The sequence below is a fragment of the Plasmodium chabaudi genome, assembly GCF_900002335.3.
Source record: "Plasmodium chabaudi chabaudi strain AS genome assembly, chromosome: 12".
Lineage (NCBI taxonomy): Eukaryota > Apicomplexa > Aconoidasida > Haemosporida > Plasmodiidae > Plasmodium > Plasmodium chabaudi.
The window spans coordinates 1,534,116-1,559,008 of record NC_030112.2 but is presented as its reverse complement, the minus strand read 5'-3'; the positions used below and the strand labels follow the sequence as shown (position 1 = coordinate 1,559,008).

General features: G+C 25.4%; 9 protein-coding genes and 1 non-coding gene across 10 annotated transcripts; 6 read left to right on the top strand and 4 right to left on the bottom strand.

Annotated features, from left to right (window-relative positions):
- Window positions 1–72: 72 nt before the first annotated feature.
- Window positions 73–145, bottom strand: PCHAS_1242820. Its single transcript has one exon. It is a non-coding gene; the product is annotated as a tRNA-Glu (tRNA).
- Window positions 146–1,493: 1,348 nt separating this feature from the next.
- PCHAS_1242800 (conserved Plasmodium protein, unknown function) lies at window positions 1,494–3,844 on the top strand (the record flags this gene model as incomplete). Its single annotated transcript, XM_016799017.1, has 9 exons — window positions 1,494–1,571; window positions 1,736–1,791; window positions 1,928–2,049; window positions 2,148–2,867; window positions 2,952–3,017; window positions 3,210–3,248; window positions 3,337–3,419; window positions 3,553–3,722; window positions 3,820–3,844. 9 exons carry the CDS (start codon window positions 1,494–1,496, stop codon window positions 3,842–3,844), a joined length of 1,359 nt encoding a protein of 452 aa, XP_016654367.1.
- A 425-nt stretch (window positions 3,845–4,269) lies between these two features.
- PCHAS_1242700 (Hsc70-interacting protein, putative) lies at window positions 4,270–5,708 on the bottom strand (the record flags this gene model as incomplete). Its single annotated transcript, XM_016799016.1, has 2 exons — window positions 4,270–5,543; window positions 5,693–5,708. 2 exons carry the CDS (start codon window positions 5,706–5,708, stop codon window positions 4,270–4,272), a joined length of 1,290 nt encoding a protein of 429 aa, XP_016654366.1.
- Window positions 5,709–7,096: 1,388 nt separating this feature from the next.
- PCHAS_1242600 (conserved Plasmodium protein, unknown function) lies at window positions 7,097–7,621 on the bottom strand (the record flags this gene model as incomplete). The annotated part of the gene is made up of 1 exon (XM_737003.2): window positions 7,097–7,621. One exon carries the CDS (start codon window positions 7,619–7,621, stop codon window positions 7,097–7,099), a length of 525 nt encoding a protein of 174 aa, XP_742096.2.
- Window positions 7,622–9,381: 1,760 nt separating this feature from the next.
- Window positions 9,382–10,682, top strand: PCHAS_1242500 (methionine aminopeptidase 1a, putative; the record flags this gene model as incomplete). Its single annotated transcript, XM_016799015.1, has 3 exons — window positions 9,382–9,544; window positions 9,684–9,995; window positions 10,147–10,682. 3 exons carry the CDS (start codon window positions 9,382–9,384, stop codon window positions 10,680–10,682), a joined length of 1,011 nt encoding a protein of 336 aa, XP_016654365.1.
- A 1,343-nt stretch (window positions 10,683–12,025) lies between these two features.
- On the top strand, window positions 12,026–13,909 carry PCHAS_1242400 (ubiquitin carboxyl-terminal hydrolase 14, putative; the record flags this gene model as incomplete). The annotated part of the gene is made up of 2 exons (XM_733277.2): window positions 12,026–12,126; window positions 12,409–13,909. 2 exons carry the CDS (start codon window positions 12,026–12,028, stop codon window positions 13,907–13,909), a joined length of 1,602 nt encoding a protein of 533 aa, XP_738370.2.
- Window positions 13,910–15,588: 1,679 nt separating this feature from the next.
- PCHAS_1242300 (ubiquitin-conjugating enzyme E2 N, putative) lies at window positions 15,589–16,456 on the top strand (the record flags this gene model as incomplete). Its single annotated transcript, XM_016799014.1, has 4 exons — window positions 15,589–15,643; window positions 15,780–15,866; window positions 15,965–16,059; window positions 16,238–16,456. The coding sequence occupies 4 exons, from the start codon at window positions 15,589–15,591 to the stop codon at window positions 16,454–16,456; spliced, it is 456 nt and encodes a 151-aa protein (XP_016654364.1).
- A 1,692-nt stretch (window positions 16,457–18,148) lies between these two features.
- Window positions 18,149–21,147, top strand: PCHAS_1242200 (DNA replication licensing factor MCM3, putative; the record flags this gene model as incomplete). The annotated part of the gene is made up of 2 exons (XM_016799012.1): window positions 18,149–20,854; window positions 21,004–21,147. 2 exons carry the CDS (start codon window positions 18,149–18,151, stop codon window positions 21,145–21,147), a joined length of 2,850 nt encoding a protein of 949 aa, XP_016654363.1.
- Window positions 21,148–21,490: 343 nt separating this feature from the next.
- PCHAS_1242100 (transmembrane emp24 domain-containing protein, putative) lies at window positions 21,491–22,447 on the bottom strand (the record flags this gene model as incomplete). Its single annotated transcript, XM_016799011.1, has 4 exons — window positions 21,491–21,634; window positions 21,767–22,008; window positions 22,091–22,168; window positions 22,279–22,447. The coding sequence occupies 4 exons, from the start codon at window positions 22,445–22,447 to the stop codon at window positions 21,491–21,493; spliced, it is 633 nt and encodes a 210-aa protein (XP_016654362.1).
- A 1,026-nt stretch (window positions 22,448–23,473) lies between these two features.
- Window positions 23,474–24,211, top strand: PCHAS_1242000 (conserved Plasmodium protein, unknown function; the record flags this gene model as incomplete). Its single annotated transcript, XM_740951.1, has 1 exon — window positions 23,474–24,211. The coding sequence occupies one exon, from the start codon at window positions 23,474–23,476 to the stop codon at window positions 24,209–24,211; it is 738 nt and encodes a 245-aa protein (XP_746044.1).
- Between the last annotated feature and the right edge of the window lie 682 nt (window positions 24,212–24,893).

Genomic DNA, 24,893 nt, shown 5'->3' with positions numbered 1-24,893 from the left:
ACATATAAAAAGTGTAATAAAAAAATATTTATATATTATAAAAAATAAGGGATTTAAAAAAAAATTTAATTATTCCCACGCCGGGACTCGAACCCGGGTCGTTCGGGTGAAAGCCGAATATCCTAACCGTCTAGACTACGTGGGATACATTTATTTATTGATAATTGAAATTTATATTATTATTTTGTTTACAATAAATTAGTAACTACATACATATTAAATAATTATAGTGATATAATAATTTGTTTTATGTATAATAATTTAAAAAAAATTTTTTATTGATCGTATATTTAAAAAAAACAAAAAAACGATTTAGCTTTATAAATAATTTTAAATTATTATCACTTAAGGAAAATGGAAAAGTTATATAGTAGTAGGTTGAAATGGCAATGATGAGAAATATTAAAGATATGTTGAATTATGTTATATTGTATGTTTTTTTTCCTTTGTTATTATTTATTTAAAATGAAGTATTATAATATGTTAAGCTAAAAATAAATACAAATATCATAATGATAAAACAGTGAAAAAAAACCAATATTGGTAGTAGAACTTTTCTTGTGTTTTCATTTTATTTGGTACCACTAACCATGTTTCAGTAAATCACATTTTTTTGTATAACCATACTAATTGATATTATAGGAAAATTTCATTTATCAAAATAATACGTATAATATGAAGGTATGCCATGCTTCCATATTTTATTTTTTTTGTTCTGTAAATGCTCATGAGGACAAGCAATAATAAGTGTCTTTAAAAAAAATGAAATATTAATTATATACAAAATTTGTTATTTGTATTAGTAAATGCCTTAATTATACATAAATCATAAATATGATTTAACCTGTGTTTTTTATTTGACATATTTTGATATGTATATAATTATTTAAAAAAAATTATTTCGATTTTTTATGTTTATATAAAAAAAGGGAAATATATATACCCTTTTAAATGTGTAAATTATTAACACCAATATTGCTGAGCTTGTAAATATTAATACGTATTTTTTATTTTTTTGTTTTTCCTTTAAATTTTTAATTAAAAAGCATTCTTTAATATGTTATATATGCGGGTATATAAAATATATTAAATAAATTGTTTATTATATATTATATATTTTATTGTGTGTAACTATTTATATGTCATTCCAATTCATAGCCTCAAAAAAGCTTGGGACAATTTTAATCAAGAATAACTATATTCTTACAAAAGGCACACATACCCATGTGTGTGTAAATTTATTCGAACAGTTGGATGCATACAGGTATTATGCATACACACATATATATGTATACATGCACATGCTTATGTAAAGGGATTAGCTCCCTATTCATTCCCCTTTAAGTATACTAAATACGAATACAAGCATGAAACACCAAGGTTGCTTCTTTTACCTTTACACCATATTTTGGATAGCTATATGCATAATTTTGTTTTTTTTCCTTTTTAGTTAAAGACAAAAATATATAAACCAATTTTTAAGCAATAAAAAAATGCAAGATATTAATAACGTATCAAATATAGAGGAGTTACTTTGCTTTTTCGATTATTTCATAAAGAATGGACACTCTGTAATAACATAAAAAATACATATTTATACCGCTTACTTATTAACATTAAGAACATTTTGAATAAGTGTTGCATATATGTAACAAGGATAAACAACATTGTTAAAACTGAAAAGTGCGAAAAATATATATTATTTTTATGCCATAATTTTTTATTTTCTTTTTAGATCACCATAATATGGGTAAAATTCACCCTAAATATTTCATCAGACTTATCTCAAAAGTAAGTTCATAAATATGGTTATATAAAATACATATTTATGTTCATGTGATATGCTACTATTTTTTAAGAACATTACGATGCCTGAGTTTGATTAATTATTAACAGTACATAATATTTGAATTTTCACCTTTTTTAGGATTATGAATTATTATTTTCAAAAAAGGAAAGAAAAATTATGTGTAACATACCTGATCGAAGGATATAAAAATAATAGCGATGAATATATAAATGCTGTTATTTCTGAAAGCGACATCGAAAGTAAGAGTGCAATCTTAATTATGTATTCGAAAGGAGTGCTACTTACACATTCTCTACACATTTCATTTTCTTTTCCTTTACACCTCTTATTACACTAGGCGTGAAAAAAGAAGGTGCCTACACAATCAATGTTTACAGTTTACAAGCAAAAAATATTGAAACAAATTTTTCGATGTTATGGATGCAAGAATTGAATGAAATAAATAAACGAATAGTTTCTAAAAATGGGATATATGAAAAATTAAATGATTATGTTTATGAATATGAAAAGTCAGATTCACCATGGGATTATCTATCATGCTCACCAACCAAAAGAGATAATAATGCAACTCCAAAAAAAAAACTTATTACTAATCCAGACTTAAAAAGCAGTATTCTTGTATCTGCTAATCGATCAATTAGTAGGGAAAGTAAAGAATTCCTAGCATTAGTGTCCCCTAAAAAGTTAATTGACGATAGCAATATGATATCAAATTCGATGTCACAAAAAAATTCTATAAATAGTAACCGAATTAATAAAAATAATCAAGATGTAAATATATCCACTAAAAAGGAATATCATAGCGTAGAAAGAAACATAGATAAATCGAACAAAGATAGCAGCACAAATGATCAAATTAAATATTCAAAAATTGTTAAAAGCGAACAATACGATACCAACAGTAGTACCAAAAAGGATGCATTAAAACAATCGACTCATCGTATTTCTTCTGAAAAAGATATTAATAATATTAAGGGAACCCAAAACAAATCAGAAATAAATAAAACAATAGATGAATGTAACTTATTTGATCAGGATAATTCTGATAAAAACACAGGTATACCTATATACATAAAAATGGAAGAAAAAATTATAGCAAAAAAAATTAACTTATTATCACCCTTTTTTTCATTCTTAATAGTAGAAAATGAAATTGAAGTTTCTCAAAACTTAAGCGAAAGCAAACATAAAGCAGATCCTTTTCCATGTAAGTATTTCAAAGCAAGGAATGATAACTTGATCAAATAAGAGCATTATAATTGCATTCATTTTCAAGCAATGCATTTAAAATTGCTATATATATGGCCAGTTCGATTGCTTTACTAATATTTTGCACATTTCCTATGCAATATTTACACTCATTCACTTTCTAAATTTTCAACATTTTCAACATTTTCAGCATCGACATACAACACCGAATTGGCTAAAGTTAAATTGGGTAATAAGATTGTAGTGATAAAAAAAGAAAAATATGTAAAATCAAATATATGAATAGCTAACCATTTTTTTATTTATTATTTTTTTAGAAGAATCCACTGAAAGTAATAAAAGCACAGAATGCCTTGACCCGGATAATATCGAATCGGATGCCACGAAACGAGTTAAATTGGTACATCAAAAAAAATTATATAACCATAGCATGGATTCTTTTCATATCCACTCCCCTATTAACACAAACTACCTATCTAATTTATGCTACACTATCTTGTTACTTACAATTGATTGCGTTTTTATTTGTATAGGATAAAGAAACAGAACTGTTCTTTGAAAATGGCTATTTAGTAACAGTTGATAAGGAAGCCCCTATAAAAAAAAATCTTATAAAGAGTTTTGCCAATGAGTCAAATAATGATGATAAAAAAAAACCGGCGGATAATAAAAAAAAAAGAAACCTTCAACAAACATTACTCACGTAAGAGACAAAGATAATAATATTGTAAATAACCAAATATAACATACACATTTACAAACTTTATATAATTTATACATATTCCTTCCCCTTTTTTCAGGAACTTTTTTAAAAAGAAAAAATAAAATATTATTTGTTACAGGAGATTGATAAAATTTTATACAGCTTTAATACCATATTCGTATGACCATATATTTTTTATATCTTAAATTTTGTCTCTCGTTTTTTTCCGACAATTTATTTTTTAATTTTTGACTTCATTTTTTATTTATAATAATAGTTTCATTCATGTTTTTTAAGCATAAAATAAAAAATATAAATAACTAAATAAAAAACGATTTACAAAGTTAATGGATAATTAATTAAACACACGTATGTATAAAAAGAGAGGCGTACGTATTCGATATACCCGTCAATAATTATTCTTTGGTATATGCAATTTACATACCTATTCACAAAGAAAGATTTATTTTAATAACATTATACATGCGTACTCTATCTTTACGTTTGGTGCTACGTAAAAACGCACTTAAAATTTTTATAGATAACTTTAAGGTTTAGGTTTGCCACCCATCATACCTCCTAAATCGGAATTTTTTAAATTTTCAAAAATATTTTTATATTTTGGATCGTTAGCATATTTATTTATTAAATCTGGATTACTCATCATGTTTTGCATCATTTGAAAAAATTGGGGATTGTTAAAAAGTTCCTTCATTTCAGGAGAATTCAAATCTGGCATACCTGGCATTCCCCCGGGCATACCTCCCATTCCTCCAGGCATTCCTCCCATACCTCCGGGCATACCACCCATTCCACCTGGCATCCCTGGAAAACCTCCAGGCATTCCTGGCATTCCTCCCATTCCGCCCATTCCACCGGGCATTCCGGGCATTCCAGGCATTCCAGGCATTCCTCCTGGCATACCACCTGGGAAATCACCCGAAAAATCTGGTTCACTATAAGATGAGTCAGAAGAATCTGAATCATAATTTTTTCTTTTTGTATTTTCTTTATACATTTTTTCAGCTTTTTTTTTAGCTGCTAATCTTTTTTTTAATTCTTTTTCTCTTTTTAATCGTTGTTTTTCTTCTTCTTTATTAATTTTATATCTTCTTCTTTCATATATTTTTTTATATTTTTCTTGTATTAATTTTTGCATATCCCAAAGGTTTTCATCATAATCGATTTTTTGTCCTTGTTCCATATCAGCATGAGCAAATTCCCATTTTCCTAAATACCTATAAGCCTTAGCTCTTATTTTATATGCATTAGCACTATCAATATTTAAATTTAAAGCTTCTGTACAATCTCTTATACATGCTTTAGGTCTTTTTAAGTTTAATAAAATAGAAGCACGCTTAGTATATATCATAGCCGATGGATTACCAAAACTAATTATTTTATTATATTTTTCTAAAGCTTCTTCATATTTTTTATCTCCAACTAAATTAACAGCTTCTTCTTTTAATTTACATATTTCTTCAATTTGTTCCTCTGATAATTCTCCTTCTATAATTGGAGCTAATGGTGGGCATTCTTCAGTTTCTTCTTTAATTAATTCTAATTCTTCAGGATCATCCTGTTCTTCTTCTTCTTCTTCCTCCTCCTCTTCTTCGTCCTCTTCCTCTTCTTCCTCTTCTTCTTCTTCTTCGGTTTTCTCTTCTGTGCTATCTTCACTCTTCATCTTTTCATAACCCATTTTATCTTTTTTTACCTTTCCTCCAAAACTTTCGATAAAGTCCTTAAAAAAGGAAAATTCTGGTTTAAGCAAAATCGATGGGTCTTCTTCACAGGTTGCTACAAATTTTTTAAGCTCTTCAACTAAAGATAAAAAAAGAAATAGAAAGAAAATATGAAACGATGAAGGAAACATATAGAACACATCCAATACCATTTTATAAGCTAAAAAGTGATTATACAAAACGGATAGCATAGGAGCATATGTGAATATTTTTTTATCTCAAACTTACTTTTCTCAACATCCATTGTTACAATATTTTATAAAAAAAAAAATTGGGACAGGAAATAATAATAAAGTACCAAATAAGTAATTAAACTAGCTAACTAACTAACTAACTAACTAAATATATATATACAAAATATACATACAAAATATACAATATTATGCATGTACAATTTTACAATGTCATATAAACAATTGGTATAACGTAATTTTTTTCGAAACTGCCAAATCGTAAAAAATTATATTTCAGGGAATCTCTGAATTTTATGAAAAATATAAAAAAATAATAATTTCTACAAATAAAAAAAATACAATAAATTATAATTCAACAAATGTATGCATGTTAAAAAAATATAATTGAGAGAAAAAAAAATAACATATTTCATGTATATATATGCATATATTTGTAGTAACATAATTTTTTTTTTAAATGGAAAATTCTATCTATTATACATTTTTGGATTATTATTTATTTTTCACATTATCTCATAAAATTTGTTAAATAAAAATTCATTAAATATATAAACCCCAAAACATAGAACTCACTATATATCCCTATTACATAATATGGCATTATGTTTTTTTTTTAAAAATACTCTCGAATGATAATACCACCAAATAATACATCATATATATGTATACCCTTTTTTGTTTTTTTCTCGATATCTTTTGTAATATAAATATATTTTGAGTGTCCTCACTGTCTTAAGTTTTTAATAACATATTTAAGAAAAAATCCAAAAGTGTAAAAAAGTTAAAATTACCAAAACTTGTAACAGTATTATTCTCGCTTATTAAACCAGAACAAATAAAGCATTATAAAATATAGCCAATTTTTTATACATATATAAATAGGTGTTAATATAATAATGTAATTAAAAGAAAAATGTGAATAAAAATATAACTATTTTTTACTCAGACTTAAATTATATTTTTTTATAAATAATTCAAAATTAAGCAACAGGCTTAAGAATAAAGGTTACATTTTTTGCTATAACAAAATATGCATGGAAAATGTATACATATTTATAGTCTTGGTATTAATTTTGCTTTCATTTCGCCATCTTATAAAGGCTATTTACTTTGCATAATTCGAGGTATATCCGATATTTTGTTTTCAACAATTTTTAAAGTTTTATATTGTTAAATAAAGAAAGAAACATTGTATACATACACACAACATATATTTATTTCTTTAATCTTAAACCATTTTAAATTAGAATTAATTTTTATAATGAAAATATACAAACACATATGAAAAAAATATGCATATGTCATGAAACAAAGAAATATATAGAAAGATTATAATTTAATTTGGACTTAAAAAAAATTATAAAATGTCTACAATTATCACACATGAATATAAAAATATAAACCAATGCAAATCATATTGAAATCAAATCAAATTAAATTAACCCTGATTTTCCAAATCACTAAATGCATATTTATTTACATCCTCCGATTCATTAAAATATAAATTAAATGCAAAAGTTAAGGATGCAAATATTATTGCAAAACAAAAGTAATAATAAAACATAATATAACAATCATCTTTTGATAATATACGAAATATATCTTCCAATATTCCCCACATTCCCACAGCACATAAAAAGGATGAACATTCAGCTGCATATCGAAAAATGCATTTATAATCTATTCGAGTAGTATTAGATATAAGTATAGTTGAGCCATTTATATTATTCCTATTAGGGATTATTATATTATCAATTTTTTCATCATATATAAAATCAAACTCTTTTGTTATTGGTATACCATTTATATCTGTTATACTATTTATATCTATTGTACCATCATATACTATTGAATGCTTTTCTCTATATCTATTTTTTGGAATATCATCTTCCATATAGGTAGGGGGTCCATCATTAAGGGAATTTTCTGTGTCATTCTGATTTGGTACATAAAATTTATTCATTTATATCAACAGTGAAATATGAAGAAAAAAAAACGATATTCTATGTCTGTTTACTAACTATTTTATATGAACCACTTTAACAGTTGATATACACATATCAATTGTCTTGTATATATGTCTTTCGACGGGCGCAGAATATTTACGCATATATCCGTTGGGATAAATGAATAACCGCTATAATACAATGGTATCAACTAATATAATCTTCCTTCTGCCTATTTTCTTATATGCCCATAAAATATACACATAAAATGTGCATATATATATATATATATAATATATATCTGCTGGTATAAGTACCAGAAGGGATAATACTCTAATATTCGGATATATATTTATATTAGCATGCACATGCTACTATATATGCAACGGGAATCAACCACTTAAAAAATAGTTATTTATTTAAAATGGGGTAAACAAAACTATTAAAAAATAAAACCCGCTAGCTAATATATTTGACTTTCATTTTTATTTTATTGTCCGATTTTTATAAGTCCTTCCAAACGACTAAAAAAATTAATATGACAAAATGCCTAATGGTTTTGTTTATGCTAGGAAATATCTGCTCTCTTTGATTGATTAAAAATTATTGCTATTTTGTTAACATTGTAATAAAAGCGTAAAATATTTGTATAATAATTAGTATTATCAAAAACGTTTTGAATTGTGTTATACATTCCGGGATTTCTTCAAAAAAAAAACTAAAAAATGCTTGACCTCCCAAAAGTAGTATATATATATGTGGATGATGTTATATATATATGTAGCTGGTTTGTGTACTTATATGATAATGGTATTACATAAAATTGCTATTCATTTATATACGATTTTAAATATACGTATAAAGATTGGACAAAATGTTTTGCTTTCGATTTTAGTGGGTTTATTAGCTCTTCGTGGGGGTAACCAAAAGTACTATACCAAATTGTCAAAGTAGCATATAATAAAATTTTGTTTTTTTTTGGTGGTATCACTAACAATATTAAAAATTATATATATAGTTATATTAAAATGAAAATTAAAATAATATTGTCGTACTTTCACTTGTTTAAAGATTTTATATGTTTTATTATTCTATAGTTAAAATTAAAAAATGACAAAAAAATTATAAAGCTTTTGTAATTAATAGTCTATCAAACTTATTAATTAGAATAATGATATATTAAAAAAAAATAAAACTTAATTTTGTTTTTTTAAATCAATAAAATGTTTTAAAATTAAAGAGAAATAAAATCTATAAATTATATTAAAATTTTATTATAATTTGTAGTAAAATTTTTTTGTATATATAAATAAATATTTATATAATAATAGCATTATTATGCATACTATAATTTTTTTTCGCTATAGACGATTGTAAAATGACTGCCCATTTTTAAATTTCCATTTTTTGAATATCATACTATACCATTTTATAAAATTATAATTTTTCATTTTTTATAAATACAAAATGTAAATTAACTAATATATGAATTAATACATATTTATAAAATACTTAAAATATAATTAATATTTAATTATGTATCCCTCCGATTAATGCCCATATTTCTCCATAGCATTCTGTAGTTAGCTATTTTTTTTTTATAAAGGCATAAACTTTTGTATAACACCATAATGACAGAATAAAATACAAAAAATATTAATATGTCCTTAATCATCCATACTAAATAATTATAAAGGAAATTAGTTAAAGATATATACATGACCTGCTATTGTGTGAAAACGAAATATTTAAAAAGGAATATTATTAAAGCTAACTTATGTATAAATTAAGAAGAATGTCATATTTATATAAAAATTGGACAACTCGGTTTCCCCATATATCAAAACAAAAATATAATTTTCATACATATGTATTAACACCAAAATTAAATAAAATTAGAGTGTCTGAAACCACTTTATTTAAACCTACCTTAGAAGATGGTAATGAAAAAAAACAAATATATGTCTGACTAGTTCTATCCAAACATGCACACATATATATATGTAATATTTTACATAAATACAGCATTCTGCTATTTTTATTTGTCGATAAATTAAATATATCTGCATTTTTTTTAAGGGAAATATAAAGTTGTACCTTCTAAAAAAATTCCAACACATATAAAATCACCAAGCTATGCTAAAACAGGAGTTGTAGAACCCTCTAATAATATTTACGAAATTAAAGATGAAGATAGTATTATTAAAATGAAAAAGGCTGCAAAAATAGCAGCGAATTGTTTAAAATTATGTTTAGAAAGTTCAAAAGAAGGTATAACAACAGAAGAAATTGACAATTTAGCATTTGATTTTTATATAAAAAACAATGCTTATCCTGCTGGAATTAATTTTCATGGCTTTCCTAAAACAGTATGTGCATCACCAAACGAAGGTAAACAATTTTTTTCATTTTTTATGACTAATTAGGTCTACGTATATAATTATTATGAAAAAAAGAGATAGCTTAATATATAGCTTGTTGACTTAATTTACCTTGCCTGGTCATATTTTTTTTTTTTTTTTTTTTTTTTTGAAAATTTTAGTGGTTTGTCATGGGATACCAAATTTAAGGAAATTAAAAAACAGGGATATAATAACTTATGATTGTACAGTTTATTTTGATGGTGTATTTGGTGATTGTGCTGGAACAACAGGGATAGGTGATATTTCAGAAAAACACAAAAAATTAATCGAAGTGAGTAAAGAGTGTCTTTATAAAGCTATTTCAATATGTAGGGATGGTCAGAAATTTTCAGAAATTGGAAGAGTAATTACAGAACATGCTCATAAAAATGGATTTAATGTAATTAAAGATTTTTGTGGTCATTTTATTGGAACAAATATGCATATGTACCCATTAATTGAACATCATTATCCTAATAGTCATGAAGAAAATGAATATATGAAAAAAGGCCAAATATTTACTATAGAGCCTATATTATCTGAAGGAAGTATAAACATTCATACATGGAAAGATCAGTGGACTGTTTGTACTAATGATAATTCTTTTTGCTCACAATGGGAACATACTATTTTAGTAACAGAGAATTCCGCTGAAATATTAACTGAATGTGAATAGCTATATTATTTTTTTCTTCAAGAAATATTCTAAGTCTCATTCACATAAACAATGACACTCAAAATCGCTATGCAATCTTGCAACGTTGCAATGGTGCAAACTTATGTATATGCATTTTAAATGGTCTCGTCTTTGTTATATACCAAATAAAATGACATCATATATATTGCACATATTTTTTTTATTATTTTTTACTTTTTTAAGTGATACTTTTTATTTTACTATTTGTTTTGTCCATAAAAATTTTATTACTTTGTTTTAAAATATAAATAGTAATAAATTTAATTTATAAAACTTTTTTTCAAACTATCAAATAATCAATCTTTTAACCATTAACACTTTAAATGAATATATATTTTTTCGCAATTTTAAGATTATTACCAACCCTACAAAAATATCTACATATCCACCTCGTTAATCTGTTATACATATAAAACATTACTCCCTTGTTAATACTAAATTAAATTGTTGCCAAGCAAAATTATGTTCATACACATTCTTGATCCCATTTCACAACTAGCATTAATATAACACAATTGTTTTTTCCTAATTTACATTTTTCATACACACACATGTATATTATTATGAACTACAGTTTTAGATTTACTACAAGACTTACCAAATTTAGTAGTCTTATATATATGCAGCATAAGAATGTATAGCTAAAAAAATAGTGACAAATGAGAGTGTATATATATTATTCGATTTTAGAATGAAAATTTCAATTATTTATCAGCTTTAACAAGCTCTCCCTTTTTGTATTATTTTAAATGAATCAGAAAAATAAAGTAAAATTATTAAATGAAATTCCGTTCTAAGGTTATAACATTATTACACTTTTCAATTTTCAAATTATTTCCTTTTATTATATACTTTTTTGTTTTTTTAATTTTGATCCATAATAATATCCCTATAGTGAAATTATTTCTTTATATATAACGACCTTTTTCTGTGCTTTACTTTCTTAAAATTTAATTCCAGTTAATTTAGTTATTATGAATTGGCATTTTAATTATTTTCTCTTTTTACATATAATTATAGCCATATTATTATAGCAATTATTTATCTTATTAATAGTGTATATGGTATTTTTTTTTTGAAAAATCGATTTGTATGCTACAATAATAAGAAATATTGTAATTTCACATTTCAATTGTGAGCTGACTAGCATTTATATGGCTATATAATACAATTTTGTATTAATCATATTATATAATAATATTTTTTTAATTTTATTTTTTTGTATTTTTATGATTTTTTTGTTTTATTATAAAGAAATCGAAATTTGTATAAAAAAAACAGATATAATATATATATGCCCATATAAATATATATGATAAAAAATGACAATAGTTAAGGTAACAGTCAAATGGAAAACAAATGTTTACAATGATCTCGAGCTTAACATAAACGAACCAATAACATCATTTAAAGAGCAGTTATGGTAATTCAATATAAATATATATGTACATGTGTGTGTGGCTTTATTCTATTTTGTATTTTTCTCTTATTCTATATAGACCGGACAAATAGACATTTTTAAAGTGCCTATTTAAATAATGTGCATACATTTAATTTGATACTTATTTCTTTTTTATTCCTTAAACTTTTGTTTTACAAAAAAATTATGCAAACGTGTTTTTGTCTATATGTGCGTGAACCATTTGACTAAGGCGTGTTTATTCATTAGCCATTTCCAACACTTCCACCATTTCCAACCCTTTAGGAAACTAACTGCGGTTCCCACAGAAAAGCAAAAGCTAATGTACAAGGGGCTCATAAAAGATGACACCGATTTACACACATTGAACATAAAAAATAATGACAAAATTATGTTAGTAGGGTCCTCAGAAGCATTAGCTGAAAAACCTGATAAAATTACATTTTTAGAAGATTTATCAAAAGAAGATAAAGAAAAATTTAACGAAGATAAAAATATTATTTTCGAAGATCAAGGTATAGTAAATTTAGGGAACACTTGCTATTTTAATGCCGTTTTGCAATTTTTAACTTCTTTTAATGACTTAGGAGAATTTTTATGTAATATAAAAAAAAAACAAAAACTTGGATTCAGATCAAATAAAGATATATTATTTGATTGTTATATACATTTTTCTCAAACATTTGGAAAATCATCGGAGCCATATGTTCCTTTAGAATTATTAAAAGCCTTTAGAGATGTTTTTCCTAAATTTAAAACGGTCAATGTAAGAACAAAACAATATGCACAACAAGATGCAGAAGAATGTATGAATGCCATTCTTACTTCCTTAAATGAACATACAGAATCGAAAATTATTGATAAGCTTTTCTCATTTAAAACAGTTGGAAAAATTAAATGTATAGAACAAAATGATCAGGATGATGATCCAAATAAAAAAAAAGAATCAACAGAAAATTCAAATTCACAAACAACAGAAGAACAACAAGATGACAGCTTCGAACTAACAGAAGAATTTCATAACAAATTAATTTGCTATATGGGAACACAAAATACCCCAGTAAATCATCTTCATGAAGGTATTAGATTATCGTTAATTGAAAAAATTAAAAAAAAAAAAAATGAAAATGATAAAGAAGATACATTATATGAAAAAAAATCAGAAATTGATTCATTACCTCCTTATTTAATTGTGCATTTCTTACGTTTTGAATCGAAACGAATTGTTGACACAAGTAATACTGTTTCTGTTGTTACTGCCAAAATATGTAGAAAAGTTTCCTTCCCAGAAATATTTGATATTTATGATTTCTGTTCCGATAAAGTAAAAGCTGATCTAAAAATCGCTCGAAATATTATTATGAACAGAAAGGATATTAAAACACCCAATGCACAGGAAGAAACAAATGAATGTGATAATCCACCTACTCAGCTTGATGAAAAAAAAGAATTCGTTGAAATTCCCAATGGAGAATACGAATTAATATCAGTTATTACACATAAAGGAAGAAATGAAGAGAGTGGTCATTATATTGCATGGAAAAAAATGCGAAACCGTATAAATAAAGATTCAGAATATGATGATAATGGTCCAAGAGTTAAAAAAAATAAAAGTAATAATGAACCATCATGGTTTAAAATGGATGATGATAAAGTAAGTCTTCACAACTTTTCCTCTCTTGATTTATTTGGAGGATGCAGTGATTATAATACAGCTGTATTATTATTATACAAAAGGAAAACACTATCTTGCACACAAGATGAATTAAACAAGAATTCTGCCTAACCATTTTTCATGTGCTTATACACATTTATTGACCCTTTAATTTGTATTTTTATTAACACTCCCATATTAACATATACACACAACAAATTCGTATATTCATACATACTATCGTATTCCCCTACTCATTGATTATAATGCTTGATTATTTAAATCGTAGAAATAATATGACAAATGGCAATCTCAATCTACATCACACACCGTCAAAAATATACCTATATAATATAATGATTTTTTTATTACTTCATATGCTAGTTGTATTTATTTACATTTTTTTATAAAACTTGATAAATTATAAATAATAAAAAATTTCGAAAATTCACTTGCCCATTTATAGGTAGTGAACTTAAGTTAAATGCGTCTGGAAATGTTAAGAAATTATTTTCCTTACGCTAAAATAGCATCATGCTGCTACGTTTTATATCATATGCATATATTTGGTGGTTGAAAAATTGTAGTTAAAAGGATGCCTATCCCTTATTCCTTGAATAAGTCTATTAAGGATATTCATTTATGCAAAAATTTTAGTGTAAATTTGAATATGTGACTATTGGATGCGTCAAATATTTTTACATATGCTAAGATAACCCATATTTGTGTAATTTGGTTTATTCACCCAATTAAATAAATCATTGTAAAATTATATATACTTAAGTATATGCAATAAGAATATATTTTAATAGCAAAAGAATCTACACCCATATTGCCTTTTACTAAACACCTTTTTTATATGTAAAAAATATTCTGTTTTTTTCCAGCTATTTATAATATAGAATTGTATTGAAAAAAATGGCAAAAGCACGTAAAAAAAATTATTTATTTATTTATTACAATTTTGTTTGTTAATAAAAATTGTTTTTCCAACAGTTTTAATTTTTATGATTATTTGTGAATATAAATAATTATGATTAAAAAGGTTCCACATTAAATAAGAACAAAAAAGCTAGTAACAAATAAAGCATGAAAATTTTTATAAAGCAATTTTTTTATTAAGGTGCTTATATATATTCATTTTAGGTGGTTTTATTTAATATATATATACCCTTACAAAGGGGGAAAACTATATTATATATAAAATATTTTATGTACATATATATAATAATTATTTTATGCATATATAACGGTCAAATTATAATGAAGCCACCAAAAAATACGTAGAAAACTAACACAGCTATTCCACAATAATATTGGAAATATATAATAAAAAAAAATAATCACAAATAAACAATTTTAGTAATAATTAAAACGGCGTATTATTTCTTTTCATTTTCTTGTATTATTTATATTATATCAATAATACGTCATTTGGTAGAATATTATAATATAATGAAAAGTCTCTTGAAATATCAGAAAAAATTAAAGTCAAAAAGGTTAAAGATTGCTTAAAAAAATTAATACTATATAGTATATATTATATATTTTTTTATGCTCACCCATGCTTGGTCATGCTCATTCATGCTTATTTATGATCATTTATTATTTTTTTGTTTCTCACCATTTCCTTATCCACACATGGAATATAATAAAATAAATAAACGATTTTTTTTTATTCAGAGACAATATATATAACACCCTATAATCTGTTTAACCCCTTTTCCTAACATATTCTACTTTCCGCTTTTCTTTCCGTTATTTTTTCCAATTTTTCTCTTGTTTGAATATATATAAACAACTTATAGAATATGTCAATACCAAGAAGGATAATAAAGGAAACACAAAATTTAGCAAATGAACCACGTAAAAGCAAAACAAATTAGTAGCATTATCACATACCTTCACACATTACAAATACTTATGTTAATTTTACTTTTTTTACATACAATTACTATCTTATATATATACAACTATATGTATGTTTTTTTTTTATGTATAGCCCCAGGTATTGTTGCTGCCCCTGTTCCCGAAAACTACAGGCACTTTGATATTTTAATAAATGGACCTGAAGGGACTCCATATGAAGGTTTGCATAAGCATGCGCACTATTTTTTTATAATAGTATAATGCAAAATATTAGTGTAAAGTATAAATGTGTTACTTCACCCCTTTTGCTTCCCATAGGTGGCTCCTATAAGTTAGAACTGTTTTTGCCTGAACAATATCCAATGGAACCGCCAAAAGTTCGATTTCTAACAAAAATATATCACCCCAATATTGTAAGTTCAAAAAGTGTCGTTATGACACCATTTGTGATATACCTACACACTTATAACCTTTTTCATATGCATTTAACAAATTATATGAATTGGGGAAAGCATAGAAACTTGGACCTACGTGTGTGCTAGACTATTTTTTTAGCAAATTGACATGCTTGTACGTTTCCAAACTTTATAGGATAAGTTAGGAAGAATTTGCTTAGATATATTAAAAGATAAATGGAGTCCAGCATTACAAATAAGAACAGTACTACTGAGTATACAAGCTTTGTTATCATCACCAGAACCTGATGACCCTTTAGATTCAAAAGTTGCTGAGCACTTTAAACAAGATAAAAAGGATGCTGAAAATGTTGCAAGAGAATGGAATAAAATGTATGCCAATAGTGCCATATAAAATCAGTCAGATTTCTTGCTAGCATTATTACCATGTTCATTATTAATTAGATTTTTTTTATAAAATTACACAAACATAAGCTTACCTATGTATATTTTCATAAATACATAGCTATAAGATTATTTGTACATACAATCATATATATGTGGGCATATGAATGTGTAATATTCATTACATTATTTTTTATTATATTTTATTTAATATACTATTTTTTACACCTATTATAAATTTACAAAATTATTATTCCTATTTTTATATTATAGTGCTTAAGAAAATATATGTGAAATATTTATGTTTTTTTATTTTTCTTTTTTACCCTTTACGTATAAATTTTTTAAAGAAGAAAATGTAATACTTTATTCCATAATATAATAAAAAATTACTATATATATATATGTTAAAATTAAAACTGTTCATTAACCATTGGTAATAGTATTTTCTCGAAACTATTTCATGTCCAAATATACACCCCTTTTCCTATTACAAACATTAAAATAATCGTAATACTAAATCGTTATGTATATATAATTATAAATACAAATTTTACACTATCCATTTTTTGTGTTTATACTTAAAACTGTGTAGAGATATTATTTTTTTTATTAATTCAAAATAGTATCCCCGAAAATGTTCACTTAAAAATACGGAAAAAAAATACGGAAAAAAATACACATATTAATATGCATGTCCAAGGACTCCTAAAATTATAATCCATTTTAAGACACTTTCAAATAAATTACGAATAAAAAAAATACATATATACTTTTTTTTCATTATTTTTTCCTTTTTCATACGCACTTGTGAACGCTTATTTTGTCACCCCAAACTATTTTTATCAATATAAAAACATTACATGCGAAAAATATGCGACGTATTTTAATACCTAATGTGCAATTAAATGTGTATAATATTTTGTAAAAATATTTAACTTTTTCTTCCTTTATTATATAATGAATAAAATATGAAATTATTTATTTTTATAACAATTTCATATGTTTTCTCTCCCTTTTTAATATAAAAAAAAAGTAATATATGACAATAATGTGGACATAATCTTAATTCATGTATTTTCATGTTTGCGTATTTTAATATGCATATCGTTTTCTGTTCCTGATAAAATGTGAATATTATTATTTTTTTTTTAATTGTCATAAAAAATAGTATGCATATATTCAAGTACTAAGCGCATAAAGCCTTTTAATTATTTTTATTAAATAATTTAAAAGCTATAAAAAATATATAAAATATAAAAAAAATATATACATAATACATAATTACACACGAAAACGATTGGCATACAATGCTAATATACATGCGCCCATAGCTTTTATATTATTATTACTGCATTTGATACTACACTCAATAGTAGTATAAACACCCATATATTCATAGTACGTGTGTGTGTGTGCGCTTGTATTATTACTTCCCCATTAATCAAATGCCAACTCTGTTTAATACACATTTTAAATACTATTTATTAATGTTTTTATTACATACCATGTAATATAATTTCAATATCGTATACTTTATCATTTTTTTTTATATCTTCCTTTTTTTATTTTACTTTGTATTTATAATAACTCTTCCCCCTCTGGAAGAAACCGTTTATAAGTCTATTAAAAAATCTTTCATGTCAATTTTACAATCATATAATTATTTATAACTTTATCATATATATATACAATTGGCAAAATGGAAAACATGAGCATACAAAAAAGTGTTACTCCATCAAGGAGGTCCGATTTTCGGGCATACAATAATTCACTGATAAATTATACACTAATGGATTCTTCCATAAATAATTCATCAATCTTAGATAATTCAATGCGATTGGATAAGGAAAGTAAAGAAAGAAAACTTCAAAAAATAAATGATAATATTATTAGTGAATACGAGTCAGGAAGACAAAGTGTTGTTTTTACACAACAAAAATATAAACAATTGTTAGAAGGTTTCTTATTATTTGTTCAGACAAATAAATATATACATCAAAAAATAACAGAATTAAGAGCTGATGCTATAGAAGAATATAATAAGATGGTAGATAAAAATATACCTAACATAATAATACATCAAAGATTAATATGTAATATCAATAATTTTCAAACAGGTAATGAACAATTTGAATTACTAGCCAAATGTTTAATAAAAGAACCTTATTTAGCATTACCAGCATATCAAGCTGCTATAAAAGAATTATGGAAATCTCAAGATAGTAAAATAGATATTGAATGCCCCAAAATAGGTATATCTGGTTGGTTAGGTAGACATCATGTAACTCCAAGAGGTTTACAAAGTTCGATGATTAATAAATTAGTTGCAGTAGAAGGTGTAGTAAATAAATGTTCTACAGTTCAACCTAAGTTAGTTCAATCTGTTTATATTGGTGAAGCTGTACATGATATAAATGCAGATGTTCGAAGCGAAGAAAAAACTGTTCATTTAAGACCACATTATGATATAACCGATTTTGATAAAACAGCAAAAGATTCTGGAAGACCTCCAGCCTCAGATCCAGAAGGAAAAATTATGCACAGACATGAAATAGGATTATGTAAATATAAAAATCATCAAAAATTTGTTATTCAAGAAACACCGGAAGATGCACCAACAGGCCAAATGCCAAGATGGGTAGAAGTAATAGTAGAAGATGATTTATGTGATATTGTAAAATGTGGAGATCGAGTTAGAGTTTGGGGTGTTTATAGAGCTAGCTGTGGACAAGCAAATAGTACGAATAGTGGATTAGGTAGATCATTTTTAATAGCTAACAATGTTTTGGTTAAAAATAAAGAAACATATGATACTAATTTATTTATTTCTGAAGCTGATAAAAAAAATTTCCATGCATTTGCAAAAAAACAAAACACTATTGATATATTAGGTTATTCTTTTGCTCCATCTATATGTGGCCAAGATATTGTAAAAAAGGGAATTGTACTTATGTTAGCAGGAGGTACAGAACGTGCATTACCTTCTCATCATATAAGAGGAGATATACATATCATGTTGGTTGGTGATCCAAGTTGTGGTAAATCACAATTATTGCGTTATGTTATGAGTATCATGCCAGGTACTGTTTCAGCAACAGGTAGAGGTTCATCAGGTGTCGGTTTAACCGCAGCTATTGTGACTGACCAAGATACCGGTGAACGTGTTGTTGAAGGAGGTGCTATGGTTATGGGTGATCGAAGGGTTGTATGTATTGACGAATTTGATAAAATGCAACAAACTGATAGAGTAGCAATTCATGAAGTTATGGAACAACAAACTGTTACTGTTGCAAAAGCTGGTATACACACCACATTAAATGCTAGATGTACCGTCTTAGCAGCAGCCAACCCATTATATGGTTGCTGGAATGATTCGCTTGATATGGGACAACAATTGCAATTTGAACCATCTTTGCTTTCTCGTTTCGATTTAATATTTTTAGTTAGAGATAGTACCACTGAAAAAGATGATGAAAGAATTGCAGAATCTGTTTTAAGAAATGTTACAGAAAAGGCAAAACCAATTTTAAATGAAAATCGAAATAGCCAAAAGAATTTTGTTATACAAGCAGATAGCTATGATATTAATCAAAAGGCTCAACATATTAGTATATATAATGAAAGAGAAGTAAACAATAATAATAACAATGATCCAAATAATGCTCAAGATAATGAAGAATTTGAAACTCCTATATTTGCAAACAGAGATGAAATGATATATTATGATAAAGATGGTGTAGAACATGAAATATTAACTGTTCCATTTTTTAAAAAATATTTACACTATGTTAAAAATGTATTTTATAATGAAAAACAAAGAACTGATGGATGGAAGCCATATCCAGAAGTTAGTGATGAAGCATGTGAAGTTATTACCGAATTATATGCAGACTTAAGAGAAAAAGCTTCTAAGTATTCTCACAATAAAATTATACAAGGTGTTACACCAAGAACTTTAGAAGCCATTATTCGTATAGCTTCATCTCATGCAAAATTAAAACTAAATAGATATGTAACAAGTGTTGATGTCAATTATGCTAAAAAATTATTAATGTATACTCTATTTGGAGAAGAAATTGTTGAATCAGAAGACGAGTATGAAGAAGATGAAGAAGAGGAAGAATATGATGATGACGATGATGAAGAATATATTCATAAACCAATCAAAAAAAATAAAAATAAAGCAAAAAAAAGAACAGCTGAAAAACAAACTACTAGTAGAAAAAAAAATAAAACAAGTAAATCAAAAGATGGCCAGGATGATAACCTAATGATAGACGACCACCAATCTGCTAGTGCCAAAGCCACACCTCTCGACGTTAAGGAAATAGAAAGATTGATCGTTGAAAATGTTACCCTCAACGACCCCGGTGACGGATTGCGAGACGAAGCCCTTCTCGACTTGGTACGCCTCCCATTCATTTCGCACATGTTTCACACATTTCTCATTCATTTTTCATACATTTCTCATGCATTTTTCATACATTCATCTTGTATTTTTCACACGTTTTCACACGTTTTCACATGTTTTCACACGTTTTCACACGTTTTCAGATAATCTTGGGCAACAAAGAAAAGATGCCCCACCTTGCGAAGTTGGATATCGCGACCCTACGAAAAATTATTAACTCCTTGAACGAAATGGATGGTGCCCCAATTTACTACGTCAAAAAGGATAGGATAGTTTATAAATGCTGATTTATAAAATTATTTTACGTTTTTTTCGTTTTATTTTTCCATTTTTTTCTTTAAGCTGTTACAAATATATATTTATTTTTCATTCGCTATTTTTATTATTTAATTTTTTTTTAAATTGGTCTAAATTGCCTATCAAATATTACACGCATGTATGTGCGTATACTTTTTTTTTAATTGTAAAAATGTAGAAATATTTTTTTATTTTTTTAAATATATAGATTAATTTATTTTTTACTCAAACAAGTGTTTCACTTTAAATTTTTCAAAAAAAAAAATTATATATAAAATGGCATTATCAATAATAATATACGACATATATGCAATACGGATGCATTAGGGCATGTCACATTAATTTGTTCGCTTTAAAGTAATTCTTTAAATGCATTATAGAATACCCTGTTATTATTATTAAAATAATAATTTCTATAATGTAGCAATAGATCATATTTTTATGAACGTTTTTGTTATGCTCATGCATATTGTCCGCCTACGATAAAAAATAAAGAGACTCATATTTATGCATAACAAGTGTTTATATTTTCATATGATACAACACAAAAAATGAAAAATATATAACACCACTACACATGCTGAAACAAAATAAGAGAGCAAATCTTACTATTAGCTTTTGATGCGCTTGCTGTGATTTCATAGAACTGAATTTTTTTTTTAAGCTTTGTAAAGCACTTATTGTTTTACTTAGTTCTGATTTTTTTGCAGCATCATTTAAATCGATATCTATCCCACCAGCTTCAATTGACAATTTCCATTTTACTGAAGTATCTTTAAACCAGTTATTTGAAGGGCATAAAATGCAGACATAGTGTGGTCCACTTGATTTTGCCATATACGATATTTTTCCTAAATAATATTTTGAAAAACGCATAAAAATATTTACCGACAATGACATAATAGAATATGATTTCGTTAAACTATATCTTACCTCTGCTCATTTGTGATGCATCGTGGGTATACAAAACATGTCCCTTTTTATTTTTCACATTGATCAAGCATTTTAGTTCTGTTAATTTATAGGAAAAAATAAGTTTGTAAATTTATATAAGCATGTGCATAAACAATCCAACGTACACATGTAAGAGTAAAGAAAAATAAAAAAACAAATTTACTAACCCTTTGCTCCATAATTATCATATGATGCTACTATAATAACATTTTTTGCAACATTCTCAACAAAGCATTTTTCAGTACCCTCTTTTACATAAAAAAATGCTCCTTGAACATAAAAATAATTTAAACATACTATAAGTAATAAATATCCAATCAATATTATTCCTTTCATAATATAAAAAGTTAACTTATAAAGCTATTATTAATTATGTTATATAGCTATTTTAGAAAATTTTGAAGCTCGAACAAAATTAACAAATACTCTTGCACATTCTTATTTTATATATAAAAACTATACTTCTTCTAAGTCTTGAATTATAGGTTACTAAGTCTTAGCATTTGCTACAGTATATTTATGCATTACTATATAATTTTTTTTTATTCTCCTAAAAAGCCTAAAAACAAAAGAGAAAAACTCTCTAATATTCGGTCAAGTTTTCATACCCAAATCAATGGAAAATTTACCACAACAACTTATTTAAAAAATATAAAAAACTATATTAATAACCTTTAAAAAAATTAATATATATTTCATAAAAAATATTCTTAAAAAAGCAATGTAAATTGAAGGCATATTGGCACGGAATAGAACTGAAAAAAAAAAAAAAAAAAAAAAAATAGAAATAAAAAAATTGTAATATAAAAATACCAAACAAGTAATGCAATAGCATATTGCCTTATTACTATTTACATATTTTACATATAATTATATATATTTGTGTAAATATAAATATTTATGAGTATATATTTATTTTTTATGTGGAAAATATTATAATAATAAGGGAAAAAAAGAAAACATATTTGTAGTAAATTTTTAAAAAATATTAAAAAAAAAAAAAAAAATTGAGAAATGAAAAAAAATATCATTCAAAGTATGGCAAAATAAGGCCATTTCTAAAACACCAATTTATATCCCTATATTTATGAAGATCCTTATGTGTGTTTCAAAATTTACAACCTCATGAGGCACATAAATCGGCATACCTACAGTATTCACAAAAAGAGTGTAAGAAAAGGTATGTCACAACATACACTAACGATAAAGACGTAAAACACGTGGAAAAAAATATCTGAAATAAAAAATTATCACACTAATAGGGAATGCAAACATAAGATAATACCGCAAACTCGACCATCAAAATTTACAGAAAAATTACAGCCAAAATTACGACAAAAATTACGGCAAATTTTGGCCGGGATGGAGTTCAAAAAGTACTGCCCATTCGAACCCCCAAAGGAACGAGATATAAATGGCATGGACGACATCTTAGAGTCAAAAGAGAATTTAAGAAAACTGAAAAATAAAGTATTAAATAATTTAAATTTAGATAATATATATTACGATTATAGTAACAAAATAAAACATAAAGAAAGTTTATTAAATAATAATGATGATCCAAATAATAACAAAAAATGGTATCTATATTTTCAACCCTTAAATAATATATCTATAGAACAATATTGGAAATATGATAAAGTTACAATAAAAGATATTTTAAGTTCAAATATGAATACAAATAATAATAGTAAACATGATCAATTAAAAAAAAATAAAAAATATCTGAAGCATATTTCGAAATCTATTTTAAAAGGAAATCCTCATGAATCATTAATTAAAAATACTTTTAAATATTCTGAAAATTATATAAATACAGCAGACAAATATGCTGCTAGTTCTATTAATAATATGGCCCCTTCTTTATTAAGTTTAAATACTAGAGCAATTAGAAATTCGCAAAGCTTATTAAATTGGAAATTAAAATATTCAAATAAATTTTCAAGGCCTTATGAGCATAGTAATATTGAAGATGCAGACAGGGGTTCCATAGCTTTAGGTTCTACGACTTTTTCCGTTACAAAAAAAAATATGGATGATGGAAATAATAGCAAAGTAGGTAAAAGCGATGCATTTTCAAGTATATATAAAAGGAATTAGAAAAAAAGACAATAATCAAATGTAAACCTGCACATCCAATTGCATTCCTCATTTTAGCCGAAATACATACAAAAAGTGTTATAACAATTTTCTCGTTTTTTTTGTTTTTGTTTATTTATGTTTTATTTGATTGAATTATTATATTTTTTCTTAAACTTTATTCAAAAGGAAAACTTATCTTTCCTATTTAAATAATTCATTACTTTTAAAATGAAAACCAACTATCGTTTTCCCCTTTTTCATTTTGGGTTCCACATATAATCCACTCCTATGAAAGCACACCAATATGGTTCGCATAATATAACACATGTTTATCTCCAAATATTTAATACACATATATATTTTTGTAATTCATATAATGTATATAATATATTGCCATAAATAAAATTCTATGAATTTAACTAACATATTTTGTAAGGTAAATCAAATTCGAATAGGTAATATATTTTCCCCTATATCCCTATTTACATATAAATTATAATAGCTATACATTTTATTACTCTCATTATATAATTATTTCTTTAATTAATATTAATTATTTTGTTCCTTTTCTTAACTATGTGTCAAAATTAAATTGAATTTTTATTTTCATTTTTTATTTTACTTAACATGTTCATATCCGTAATTATAAGCAATAAGAATTCCATTTTTTTTCACTTGCATTTTTTATTTCGACCAAATT